Source organism: Myxocyprinus asiaticus, chromosome 4 (assembly GCF_019703515.2).
Source record: "Myxocyprinus asiaticus isolate MX2 ecotype Aquarium Trade chromosome 4, UBuf_Myxa_2, whole genome shotgun sequence".
Classification (NCBI taxonomy): Eukaryota; Metazoa; Chordata; class Actinopteri; order Cypriniformes; family Catostomidae; genus Myxocyprinus; species Myxocyprinus asiaticus.
The window spans coordinates 18729693-18743688 of record NC_059347.1 but is presented as its reverse complement, the minus strand read 5'-3'; the positions used below and the strand labels follow the sequence as shown (position 1 = coordinate 18743688).

The 13996-nt window shown below is 40.9% G+C and overlaps 1 protein-coding gene across 1 annotated transcript in view; it reads left to right on the top strand.

The window, feature by feature from the left end:
- The window catches only part of LOC127439709 (centriolin-like), a 39846-nt gene that overhangs the window by 11620 nt on the left and 14230 nt on the right, over window positions 1-13996 (top strand). Inside the window, 12 exon segments of the mRNA XM_051695971.1 lie at window positions 2369-2514; window positions 2614-2806; window positions 2932-3090; window positions 4532-4702; window positions 4801-4908; window positions 4998-5139; window positions 6185-6327; window positions 6446-6617; window positions 8333-8631; window positions 11333-11494; window positions 12029-12190; window positions 12280-12410. Of these exon segments, the coding sequence (XP_051551931.1) occupies window positions 2369-2514; window positions 2614-2806; window positions 2932-3090; window positions 4532-4702; window positions 4801-4908; window positions 4998-5139; window positions 6185-6327; window positions 6446-6617; window positions 8333-8631; window positions 11333-11494; window positions 12029-12190; window positions 12280-12410 (1988 nt within the window).

Here is a 13996-nt window from a genome sequence, read left to right as displayed (position 1 = left end):
CAAATGGGATAAATCACCTTCCAAAGAGCACTTTGAAGGGAAAAAAATCATGATATTTATGCTGTGAGATCGTTTCAAACAGAATTTCCAATAAAAATTACTTAAAAAGTGGGTTCCGAATTACCCTTATTTTTGAGCCCCACACCTTTTAGCCCTCCAAAGCTCTCACAGTGGATGGTAAAGTCTTCAAAAGGAATAGGGCATAGGGATGATCACTTCTGAATGGAATGCTCCCCATGTTCATGGGAGGAGTGCGTTTAAACCCTTTCAGTGGGAGACACAGTTGTTGACATGGAGATGGTGCACAACCGAAAGGCATTCATGTAGCGCATGTTCAACGCACAATGGTCTATAGTTACAGAATCACCCAGAAAATGACCACGAGACAAGCCCACATTATCGCCAAAACCTACCGCTCTGCAATTTTAATCTTGAAATATCCACTTATCTTGGTGTAAATTTAAGGCATTGTGTGATGAAAGTGTTTGTTTTGAGCGCCTACTGCTGCTGCAGTCATGAACTTGACTCGAGTGACATAGCACAGCTGTAAAGTTCCGCTGGCGTAAAAGTTCCATTCAAAAATCTCTCACTAAATTACGCATTTATTAGGTGTGCATGCCTTCATTGAAATCAGTTGTTTTGAATTTTAGAACGGGTCATGTTGTCCGCCAGACACGTCCGGTGTGTGACCCCCTTAAGAGTGAAAAGTACCCGCCATTACATTTTTTTTCCAAAAAGTTACTCGAGTAAATCTAACAGAGTAAATGTAGTGCGTTACTACCCACCTCTGTGTCTGAGAATCATTCTTGAGTGAATCACTGTCCTGTCTACAATGAGAATCACATGTTTGAATCAGTGGTAGACCAATATATCGGTTTTACCGATTAATCAGTGCCAAATCAGTTACTTTTTGGAACTATCGGTTATTGGCAAAAATCTATGCTGATAGATGCCAATATTTAATTTTTCCTCCCTGTTATTCTGTAGCCAGCGTTGGAGGATTATGCAGTATAACCGTTTTACAGATTAGTCTGTGCCGATAGTTGCTTTTTGAAGCTATTGGTTATCAGCAAAACTCTGTGCTGATAGTGGCTGGCGCTGGAGGACTCTAGTCTACAGTATAGTGGCCTCTAGAGGTATATATTTTGATTAGACAATAATGTGTTCTAAATTGAATTTAGGGCATACAAAGAAAAATGTGAGTATATGGAATTTATATTTACGGTATACAAAACCCTTCATCTGGTGAATATATGGGATGTAAAAAGCTTAATTTGGTAAATACCTAAAGATACACTATGTAACTATTGGGCCTCTAGTGGTTAAAAAATAAAACTGCATGTGTCTTGCATAAGAACATTGTTTCGGCTCTGCTCCTCTGCGTGGATGAATATGGTTTGAGGCACCGATGTACACATGAATACAACACATCTTATCAGAGTGAATGGACAAATAAATAACGAAAGAATGGAAAAGACGGATAGCCGAAAACATGTCATCTGAGCAGATAAGTGTCATATCTTATGCTGTTGATTTGACTTATTGTAAACATTGATGTTTTGAAATAAATGACATTACAAAAGTTTGGCAACATTCATTAACATTAGACATAACGATTGCTAGTCTGATAAGGTCAAACGTTGTAAAGTTTTTATAACTGCAGGATATTCTGGCCAAATAGATCACGGTAGTAAGTAATTTATAGATTGTCATTGTTACCAACCAGTGGTCAACATCATTTCAAGACTCACATGTCCTTGGCAAGCCTAGGACTAAAGGATTTATTTATATAAATTATTGCCGTTGTAAAGAAAATACACATGTGTGCTAGCAAGTGAAAAGTTCTGCACCGATTACAGTATAATTATTGTATTTCACTACACACTCACACACACAGATGTGTGTGATTACACAATTATACATAAACCATATCAATTAAATATCTTACCTGTTGAGTAAGAAAAAAGTCATCTCTGGGTCACTTTTAAATCCTTTCAGAACTCGGAGTTGTCGCCACCTCTGAAAAGCCAAGCTGATGTTGGTTCGTGTTTTATTACAGACTCTGTCGCTTTCACTTTTTGCTTGTAGACTCCCGTATGATGCACCAAATCTTCATTTTTCTGGTTGTAATTGGGATTTTGGTTGAACAATAAACTGCATCTGGGATTTTATTCATTTTGGCCTCTTGTAGCATCTGTGTCTGTGCCCGTCATTGTAAAGAAAGTCTAAGAACTTAATTTTTTTCATTCTATAAATGGATTTTAAAAACTATCGACCGATTAATTGGTTATCTGCCTTTTGCAACACCTGTATTGGCAAAATCCACCTTCAGTCAACCTCTAGTTTGAATCACTGATATCTTTTACAGGAGGAGAGTGACTCCTTTAAAAAGAGGGTAGATACTCTTCAGAGTGATTTGGAGCAGGTCAGGAACAAGTTTCTGTGCCCAGAGCGTGTGGTTAATCATTTAGAAGAGCTGAGAAGAGGCATAGCTACAGGACAAGAGGGACAGAGGTTTGTTAGATCCTTACATCTGATTAAAATTAAAGTGGATTGTCTGGCTACTGATCCATCAGAGATTTAGAGATGTTGTCTTCCATCCTATTGCACCAGACTTGAAGACCTTGGTGAAGCTGTGAATAAGAGTGTCGTGGAGTTGCAACAGGAGCTGCATCATGTGGTATCTGCTGCTCAGAGAGATAGAGACGAGGCCCAGCGCAGTCAGGACAGACTCACCGGAGAGATGAGGTCCCTCAAAGAGAGACTCAGGAAGTACCAAGAGAGATACCAGGTGGAACAGACTCAGGTGAGCTGAATTTGTGAGGTCATAATTGACTTTTTTGCATTGTCGTTTCTAATGCTTAAATGCACAATTACGCCAACATCACACCTAGTATGATGTGATGCTTATTTCCCTGTGTTTGATTCCAGGAGTCAGCAGAGAGGCGGGGTGAGGAGTCGGAGCTCCGCAGATTGAGGGAGGAGCTAGAAGACGCTCATGAGCAGCAGTACTTGGTGCTGCAACGTGTGGAGGAAACAGAAATCGAAAGGGATCGCCTGCTTACTGAATTAGAAGAACAGGATAAACAGGTGCTATAAACATAGAAATTACCTTATTCAACTTTATATATCTAGATTTATTGTCTTTGCACTCTTTAGGTTAGTGCAGTACAATATAATTGCCTCCTTCCTGATTTCCTCTTTCATTGCTGAATTATAACACCTGAAGTCAACATGAAGTCAAAATTTACCCTGTTTACTTTCTTACATTTCCAGGTCTTATTGTGCACAATTCATCAGTGCACATTATTCCAAAGAGAAGAAAAAAGATGTTTCCTGGTAACATTTTACAATAAGTTTCCATTTGTTAACATTAGTTTATGCATTAGGTATCATGAACAAACAATTAACAATAGATTTGTTTTACAGCATTTATTAACCCTAGTTTATGTTAGTTAATAAAAATATAATTGTTCAGTGTTAGTTTATGTTAGTTCATAGTGTCTTAACCAATGTTAACTACTACAACTTTAACTGTAAATTTATTAGTAAATGTTTTTTGGGGGGCCTGGGTAGCTCAGTGGTAAAAGACGCTGGCTACCACCCCTGGAGTTCGCTAGCTCACTAGTTCAAATCCCAGGGTGTGCTGAGTGACTCCAGCCAGGTCTCCTAAGCAACCAAATTGGCACAGTTGCTAGGGAGGCTAGAGTCACATGGGGTAACCTCCTCGTGGTCACCATAATGTGGTTCGTTCTCAGTGGGGCGCGTGGTGAGTTGAGCGTGGATGCCGTGGTGGAAGCCTCCACATGCGCTATGTCTCCATGGCAACGCACTCAACAAGCTATGTAATAAGATGTGTGGGTTGGCGGTCTCAGATGCGGAGGCAACTGAGATTTGTCCTCTGCCACCCGGATTGAGCCTCCCCCCCAAAAAAAAAGTAAATGTTTTTTTAACATTAACCAAGATTATTAAATGCTGTAAAAGTATTGTTCATTGTTAGTTTATGTTAACTAATGTGTTTAACTAATGTTAACAAATGGAACCTTATTGTAAAGTGTTACCAGTTTCCTTATACATTTTCATTAAAATGTATTAATAACTTCCAAAATCAATGCAAACCATGTTATGGATCAATCAATTCCTGATAGATCATATCAAGTTAATTTTTTTTTTATTGTTGAATAACCTGTTTCACTAAGAAATACATCACATTACTGAAGTAAAATGGGTTGTGAATGACATTTCATGTTGACTTTAACAGTTTCAAAAACTAATGTTATCTTTTGGGAACTATAACAAGCCAACACACTTTTTTAAAATTTTCACAAAGGACCCTAAATAACATGCAAAGACCTGCATGACTCCACAATCTGAAAAATACAATGTAAAATGTTCTGAATAATCCCCAAGCATCCAAAGAGTCTAAAGCTGAACTTTTTAAATGGAGTATTTATGCACAATTGTACTACGTTCATTCACTTTGTACGGATTGCATTAACCAGTTCTGTATTGGTGGTTTGTGTGTTTCTAGATGAAGGCTGAGGAGACTCAGACTCAGGAACAGATTGAGTCTCTCAAACTGGAGTTGCAGGCACTCAGGAGATCTTTCTCCACTGCTGACAGAATGGCTGCTCAACAACTAAATGCAGCAAAAGAAAAACATCACAGTACTGTGGAGAAAATTCATGTGGAGAAAGCAGTGGTAAGACATGGGGTGGACTACTTCAGAACTTTCAGATGTAATATAAATTTGAGAAAAGTTCACTGGTGGAGATGGTGTGTGTGTTTGGGTTTCTGTAGAATGCAGAAGAGTTGGAGTGCACCAGGATCCAGGCAGCTCAAGCCATGCAGGATCTGGCTCATGCCGAAGCAGAGATCCAGGTTCTTCAGAGGCTTTTGAGTGATAAGGTAATGAATCTACTCAAAATCTTCATAAAGACTTGGTTTAGTACTGTCAGTTTGTTAATGTCTTCTTGCTGGTTTCTCTTATTTGGTAGGCTCATGAGACAGATGGGCATCCCCACGGTGTCCCAAACTCCAGCATTCAACATCAAGAACTGGACAGATTAAGCCAAACCCTGAAAAGACAACAGGCCCAGACCAAACGCTTTAGAGATAGACTAGCTCAAGCCAAAGAAGGTTTGTTTGCCAATTGCCATTATAAAAGCTTTATAAAAGAGCAAATTTTACAGAACATTGTAACAACTCTAAGTGCTGATCCTCACATTTATTATTAATTGTGCTTGCTAAGGTATTGCTCATACTTAGAGTTTTTTAAGGTTTTTCAAAGTCCATTTCAAGGCAAGTCAGTCCAATCGGCGGCCATCTTTGGAAGCTCTCGGGCAGCTATTTTCTATGGATGCAAACGGCATTAAAGTACAGCTCCTATCTTGTCATACTTGTATGGGGAAAGACCAAAATGTCCAAAACGGTTGGTCCAGATTGTGATCAAATATCATATTTTAAATCAGCAGTAAAATCTGACAACAGTGGTATCATTAATTGTGCCTCTTTATCTGAGATAACGCTAAAAAATGATGTCTAGCTAATGCGCAAGCACATTCTCAAATTGACTGACAGGCAATATCTGTATCTAAAAGGTGATTGTCTCTTTTACCTTTAAGGCAGGACTTCCTTTTCTACATCTGCCATATTGGGCGTTCCAATTTCTCCCATTAATTTTAATAGAAGTGGTCCGTCTCATGCCAAACAGTCTCTTGGGTTTAATGTTAAAGTTTGGGTTGTTAGACCACCTGCACTATGCTACGGACATGAATAATACATCAAATCATGAGGCTTTTTGAGGAGAGGTGTGCTATCACTTTCCTGAGTGATCAGATTTTTACCTGGCAGACCATAAAACAGGCAAATAAGTCCCATAGACGTACACTAAAGGAGGGACCCAAGCCATATCTAGAAATCTGACAATCATAGAGACTTGGAGGTGGGCTCTTTTGACTTGGGCCAGTAAGCAACCACCCAGAACACCCTAGCAACTGCATAGCAGCACATTAAAAATAACACTCAGAAAACCTCAGTATAACAGCACCCTGGCAACCACCCACAACACCGTTGCATTTTAGCTGCAAGTTTTGTGAAGGCAAGCACCACTGATATTTTCATCTAGTGAAATATCAGTGGCTGATCATTATATTTATTAATATGTTTTATGTGGTTTGTTTAGTTAACAATGGCAGCCTGGAAGAGCTGCAGGAAGAGATTGGAGCCCTGAGGGAGACTCTGATGCAACAGAATAACTATCTGTCCAGTTTAGGATATCCCATGCCAAACACAGGATATTGGTTCTATGTATCACCTACTGAAATTGTAAGCAATCATATTTCAAATGTTGTATTAGCATTAGTGAAGGAATACACTTGAAAATGACTTTATTTTTTCACCAGTACCAGTTTTAAACAGTAATCAGCATGTTTTTTGTCCTCAGGCTCCTAGTCTGGGATCTCAGGGCACACATGACTCAGGATTGGGCTCTGTGCATCCTCATTCCCCTGAGAGAGGCCGGCAGTCCAGCCAGAGAGCACACAGGGAGAGAAGACCCCTTCTTAATGGAGGATACTGGGTCTACTCCCCACATCCACATACTCATGGAAGGAGAGGCAAGTGCCTCTAGCTCCGATTCTTTCTATCCAATTTTGCAACATAATTTTTAGGACAGTTCAGCACATGAATTGCACCCCCACCCCCCAAATTCTCCATAATGTGTAGAATCCCATTGAAAATACTGTCGTACACATTTCTTTAAAAAAATACTAAAATCTGCATAAGTTAAATTAAGTATAACAAATGCTACCATGATGTATACTCACAATTGTACTTAACAAATTTACTTTACAATTTAGATAATCTTCATTGTTTTTTGTTTTTGTTTTTAAGGGTAATAAGGATTTGGATGTGAATTATGTTTAATTGTCTTCTAATATGTCACAATGGTCCAAAAAATAGGATATTCTTTAAAGTTGAATTTCTTGTATTTTTGGATTTGTAAGGCGACTTTAAGTTTATCGAAAGGCACTATATAAAATAATCATATTTTATATGATATACACTGATCAGCCACAACATTAAACCCACCTGCCTAATATTGTGAAGGTTCCCCTTGTGCTGCCAAAACAGCGCCAACCCGCATCTCAGAATAGCATTCTGAGATGATACTCTTCTCACCACAACTGTACAAACCGGTATCTGAGTTGCCGTAGACTTTGCAGTTCGAAACAGTCTGGCCATTCTCTGTTGACCTCTCTCATCAACAAGGTGTTTCCATACACAGAACTGCCACTCACTGGATGTTTTTTGTTTTTGGCACCATTCGGAGTAAATTCTAGAGACTGTTGTGCGGGAAAATCCCAGGAGATCAGCAGTTACAGAAATACTCAAACCAGCCCATCTGGCACCAACGGTCGGTGTATATAAACTGTATATATACATACAGCTCTGGAAAAAATTAAGCGACCACTGCAAAATTATCAGTTTCTCTGGATTTACTATTTATAGTTATTTGTTTGAGTAAAATGAACATTTTTGTTTTATTCTATAAAGTACTGGCAACATTTCTCCCAAATTTCATATAAAAATATTGTCATTTAGAGCATTTATTTGCAGAAAATGACAACTGGTCAGAATAACAAAAAATATGTTTTCAAAAGAAAACAAGTTCATATTAATTTTTAAACAACACAATACTAATGTTTTAACTTAGGAAGAGTTCAGAAATCAGCATTTGGTGATTTTCAATCACAGCTTTGATGCGTCTTGGCATGCTCTCTACCAGTCTTTCACATTGCTGTTGGGTGACTTTAATCCACTCATGGCACAAAAATTCAAGCAGCTTGGCTTTGTTTGATGGTTTGTGGCCATCCATCTTCCTCTTGATCACATTTCAGAGGTTTTCAATGGGGTTCAGGTCTGGAGATTGGGCTGGCCATGACAGGGTCTTGATCCAGTGGTCCTCCATCCACAACTTAATTTACCTGGCTGTGTGGCATGGAGTATTGTCCTGTTGGAAAAACCAATCCTCAGAGTTGGGGAGCATTGTTAGAGCAGAAAGAAGAAAGTTTTCTTCCAGGATAACCTTGTATGTGGCTTGATTCATGCTTCCTTCACAAAGATTAATCTGCCTGATTCCAGCCTTGCTGAAACTCCTCCAGATCATCACCGATACTCAAACACAACCTATAAATAGTAAATCCAGAGCTGTATATATAGATATATTATACTATACACTTTATTATGTATTATGTATAATACATTACACTTTATTATTATTTATAATATTTATATTATTTATTATATATACATGTGTTTGTCTTCTCAGATGCTCAGATGTGCAGAGACAGTGGAAGAGAGAGTGATATGGAGGGTGTGTCTGGGCCACGCTTCACTCCTCCCTCAGGTTCTGCTGCATTAACTCAACCTGATGGTACTGCTCTTCCTCCAGGCTCAGTTATCTACAGTCGCCCTGTATCTGGCCTTCCCATTGGCTCAAGTACATTCCTTTATGGGCCGCCCCTTGATGGAGCCTGGATGGTGTACGGGCCCGCTCCCAGCAATCTTACTATACCCCTGGTGCCCAATGGAACACTGCACTGTAATGTGCCTGGACATCAGGACTTGGTGAGAGATTTCAGTCATGAACACATTAGACTTTAGTACATTAGATGTACTAGTACATTAATTATTAAGTAAACACGGATGTGATTTTTCCGCATTAATACAGAATTCCGTCTTTTCCGATCTAAAAGTGTGACCCACGTGAATTGTGTAAATCCGTAAAAAAAAAAAGGGGGGGGTGCAATATCTCATCAGGCGTTAATATAAACAGTACACTCTTGATAGCTTCACCCAAACAAGTTCATTCAAGTCATTCAAGTGTAATGCATGAAGCAAATGCTGCTGTAGCACTTTCAATGTTGCATTTTTCGGCACGTGCCACGACTCACGAGTGAGAAGACATGCTGCTTCCAGCCTGCTGGCGGCACTCGCAGGAAAATGTCCTCTCACAAGAAAAGCAAAGTATCAGTGGGGATCACTGGTCATGCTGTGGGAAGCAGAGTTGCGAAACTCAAGTTCCTATGAGTGTTTTCACACTTTAGTCCAACTTTTTTGTGTCACATGTGAGTGAAAATTCTGATTTGGTTTACATTCAGCTGCGGTGTGAACAAAGGCTTTATTGTTCCATCCGAATTGACTTTTTCAAGCTCAGGGTTTAATCGCCTCACCTGTCTACTCCAGGTGCGTCTGCTGACACTACGTGACGCAACAGCTGTCTACACTGGACAAAGCAAACGTTCTAAACTGGTCCATTTGTCTTGCTGGCAGGAGTGCCAGTGTGTGCAGCACGAAATAGATGGGGCATCCGTTTATTGCCGACGCAACATACTGCAAAGGATGCTTCCAGTGTAAACAGCATCATTGTTTATAATGGGGATCGCAATGCTACGCAAGTGAGCCAGGTCTCATCTGTCACTGGACCACGTTGACATGTTGTTAATTTCGCTCAACAAAAATGTATTTTACCCTGGCAGTTCATCAAGTAGGCTAATTTTCAAAGAAATGCCAGCTGTTAAAGTGGTTATTCTGTGAGTGGATGTCATGTTTTAGAATAATATATTAGGTTTATGTTTCTCACAGGGCAATATTTCTAACCTAGCTTTTTTTTTTTTTTATCATAACTGATATTGGATAACTTTCTTGAGTGAACAGCTGTAATATTTTGTAGTATACGCTACCACTCAAAAGTTTAGGGTCACTTACTTATTCTTTATTATTATTATTATTATATTCACATTTTAGAATAATAGTAAAGTCATCAAAACTATGGAAGAACATAAATGGAACTATGTGAATTATGTTGTGACTAAACAAAATTCCAAAATAAATCAAAACTGTGTTATATTTTAGCATCTTCAAAGTAGTCACCCTTTGCCTAGAATTTGCAGAAATACACTTGACATTTCTCAACTTCTTGAGGTATCACCTGATGCTTAAACAGTATTGAAGGGTCCCATCATGTTGGCACTTATTGGCTGCTTTCTTAATTATTCGTCCAATCATCCATTTTTTTTTTTTATTAAATTTTTAGTTTTATAATTAAATAAATTAATATGTTGGCACAATTATATTTTTGTCTACAAAACTAATTTCAAACATATAAGCATACGCCTTCAGATCAAAAGATTTTTAAGATCATGAGAAACATTTCAGTCAAGTGACCCCAAACTTATGAATGGCAGTGTATCTAATGCAAGTCGCACAATATGCACAACTTTTCTGCCTTGCTTACCTGTTAATTATTTTCAGCAATGTCCTGAATGTTTAACCAGGTAACTTTTACTCGGTGAATTTTGTTTAGAATAGGTTATTAGGTTTGCGCTTATTGGTCCTGCACTGATCATTCAATTGTTTTCTGTAAATATGCCTGTATGCAGGTGTCAGAAGACAGAAAAACAGGCTAAATAGACATAAAAAAAATTCCCAGTTTCATAACTTCTGCACTCCATTTGAGTAGTTTTGTGTTCATTAACACCTATGTGTTCAAGAATTGAAATCCTCCAAAAATGGTCAGAGGTTGCTCGGTAAATGTTCCTCTTTTTTTTTTCCTTTTTTTTTTTCTTTGCCAATCACATGTCTGAGAAAAGAATGGTTATTATTTGATGTGTACAGTTGTCTTGATAATCCTTTGCAGTGGGACTATTTTTCAAGGTGGATGAACTTAGGGTTTTAACCAGCATTATTTTCATAATGTAAACAGTGCTTTACGGATAGTGATGTCACATCTCTTTCTGGTATTCTTGTGCGTATCATGTGAAAGTTACTGGGAAAGTTACATGGACATGAAAGGAAAGAGTTAAAAGAAATTGGATACAAGTTTACACAGACAAGATATAATGTTTATTTATTTATTTTTAATTTTTTATAATGTTTAAAGTGTTATGTCTGTAATTTCCAAACTGTGTGATTATTTTTATTACTATTTATTCCTTTGCCTTTATGATCACACCATAGACTTCCATTATAAATGCATTACTGTAAACATGATTTTTGTTTTCAAATAATTTTCTGTGCCAATCGACAGCATGTTACAGATGCTGTCAACATCCTTTAAGCAGTGTTATTTCCAGATTCGTTTTGTTGGGATGTCATGCTTTGTGATATTACACTAAATACTGTATTAATGTGCAATATGAATGTTTTATGTTGGACTTTTTTTTAACATCATGATCCATTGATTTATGTTAAGTTCTCCAAATTCCTATAAAGAGTAACATTTAATCACCATCTTATGATCAATCAGTTGTTTTTATTTGTGTTGCAGGAGCGAGATCTGAAGCAGGCGGAGTGCAAAATGAAAGAGGAGTGGGCTGATAGAGCCAACGGTGAGAAAGAGCAGCTCACACTGCAGGAAGAGACAGCAGAGTTACAGCAGGAAATCAAACACCTGCGCAGGACTGTCCACACACTGAGGCGCCACACGTTAGTCAGCATAACAGTACTCAATATAAACACACAAATTATTTCAAAGAGCTTGTTTTGTGGGGCCTGGGTAGCTCAGTGGTAAAGACGGTGGCTACCACCCCTGGAGTTCGCTAGTTCGAATCCCAGGGCGTGCTGAGTGATTCCAGCCAGGTCTCCTAAGCAACTAAATTGGCTCGGTTTCTAGGGAGGGTAGAGTAACATGGGGTAACCTCCTCATGGTCACTATAATGTGGTTCGTTCTCATGGTGAGTTGAGCATGGTTGCCACGGTGGATGGCGTGAAGCCTCCACATGCACTATGTCTCCATGGCAACGCGCTCAACAAGCCACGTGATAAGATGCGTGGATTGATGGTCTCAGACACGGAGGCAACTGGGATTTGTCCTCTGACACCCAGACTGGGGTGAATCACTACATGACCACAAGGACTTAAAAGCATATTGGGAATTGGGCATTCCAAATTGGGAGAAAAAAGGGAAAAATCCAAAAAATAGAAAGTGCTTGTTTTGTGCCTTTCAACTGTTTGGTTCATCAAGAGTTTGCAAGAAAGCCCCATCTCTCTTGCAGAAGAGGAACAGTGTGTGTAGGGAGAAGTGGAGTGTGTGGAGAAGACTCTAATGAAGCGCAGAGCAGAGCTCAGAGAGGCTGACAGACTGCTGCTAGAGGCCGAGATGGAGCTCAGAGACACAAGAGTCAAGGTTAGACATTAGTCTCTCCACATTTTACATGTATGAATCAACTTCCTGATGGAAAAAATGCTAACAATGTAATATGTGTGTCTTTGAAGACTAAAGAGAACATGCAGTGCTATTATGAGGCCAGGAGTCAGGTGGGAGAGATGGAGCGAGAGCTGATGGAGATTGAACAGAGAACTCAAGACAGCGCCAAACAGCTGGTGCACACCAAACATCAACTCAGGTAAAACAACTACCTCACACTTAAAATAGAATTCCACCAACCCTTCAGGCCTGTCCCAATCAGTGGGCATTTTCAAACTGGGATGGGTGTTTTTCAACCGCTTTTCTCAATTTGCCTACTACATAGTGCGGCGGAATGATCCGCCCCTCCAGCTCGTCATCGTCGCCCCACCTCTTAGGGCCGCCCTTCAGCCAGGCTTTCAATGGAAGTTGGGCAGGAGAGCGAGAAGAGGTGCATAATTAACAAGTCTCATTCTGACAGCGGTGAATAAAGCACACCTGATGTGAATAATGCTTCATCACTGCTGTCTTTAAAACACAGAGCGCACCTCTTCTCGGGGAGCCGGCTTCAAATCTCCATGTGTGCACACACTGGCATCCTCGCATGCCCAGGACCAGAGCTGGGAGGGTTCGGATGAGTGGATGCACCGCCAGACCCGCTCCTCGGACCCCCGGAGGGATCAAATGAGTCGCCGGGGAGAACAGCTCATGTCGTGGCCGATGGGCTAGAGGCCGGGCCGCCTTCCCCTCTCACCTGCCACGGACCTGGGATGTCAGGCTGCCAAGGATGGATGCCGGAAGTGTTCAGATGAGTGGATGCACTGCCGGACCCGCTCCTCGGACCCCCGGATGGATTAAATGAGTCGCCAGGGTAAACAGCTCACGTCGCGGCCGATGGGCTAGAGGCCGGGCCGCCTTCCCCTCTCTCCTGCCGTGGGCCTGGGATGTCAGGCTGCCAAGGATGGACGCCAGGAGGGTTTGGATGAGTGGATGCACTGCCGGACCCGCTCCTCGGACCCCCGGATGGATTAAATGAGTCGCCGGGGGAGAACAGCTCACGTCGCGGCCGATGGGCTAGAGGCCGGGCCGCCTTCCCCTCTCACCTGCCGCGGGCCTGGGTTGTCAGGCTGCCAAGGACGCCGGGAGGGTTCGGATGAGTTGATGCACCGCCGGACCCGCTCCTCAGACCCCCAGATGGATTAAATGAGTCGCCAGGGGAGAACAGCTCACGTCGCGGCCGATGGGCTAGAGGCTGGGCCGCCTTCCCCTCTCACCTGCCGCGGGCCGGGGAAGTCAGGCTGCCAAGGATGCCGCCACCCCTTTTGCCATTGACCCTGGAGGGGAGCGTGAGTGGCCGATGGACCCAGCTCATGCCTGGGTCATTCCACAGACACTACCCTGCCCTTCACGGAGCCCCGTCTCACCGCGAGGATGCCAGATTCCCCCTTTGTTATGAACACTATTCACTCTGGACACTTTATTTTCCCCTTTTATGATCATGTTATTTTTATTATTATTTCCAATAAATGCCTCTCCGAGGTTTGACGCCACACCCACTGTGTCTGTTTCTTGCTCATCCTGCCACAATAGAGATTCCCTACTTTCACTGGATAGTTGAAAAACGCCCATCCCGGGTTGAAAACGTCCACTGATTGGGAAATGCCCATTACTTCCTAATTTCTGATTGCATGCATATTTTCCAAGAATCTGAACACACTCCCTTGTCTACCATTGTTTGAATTAACAGGTAGTCGCGTCCCAAACTCATGACATTGGTTGAATTAATGACTACATTTTCACGGACAC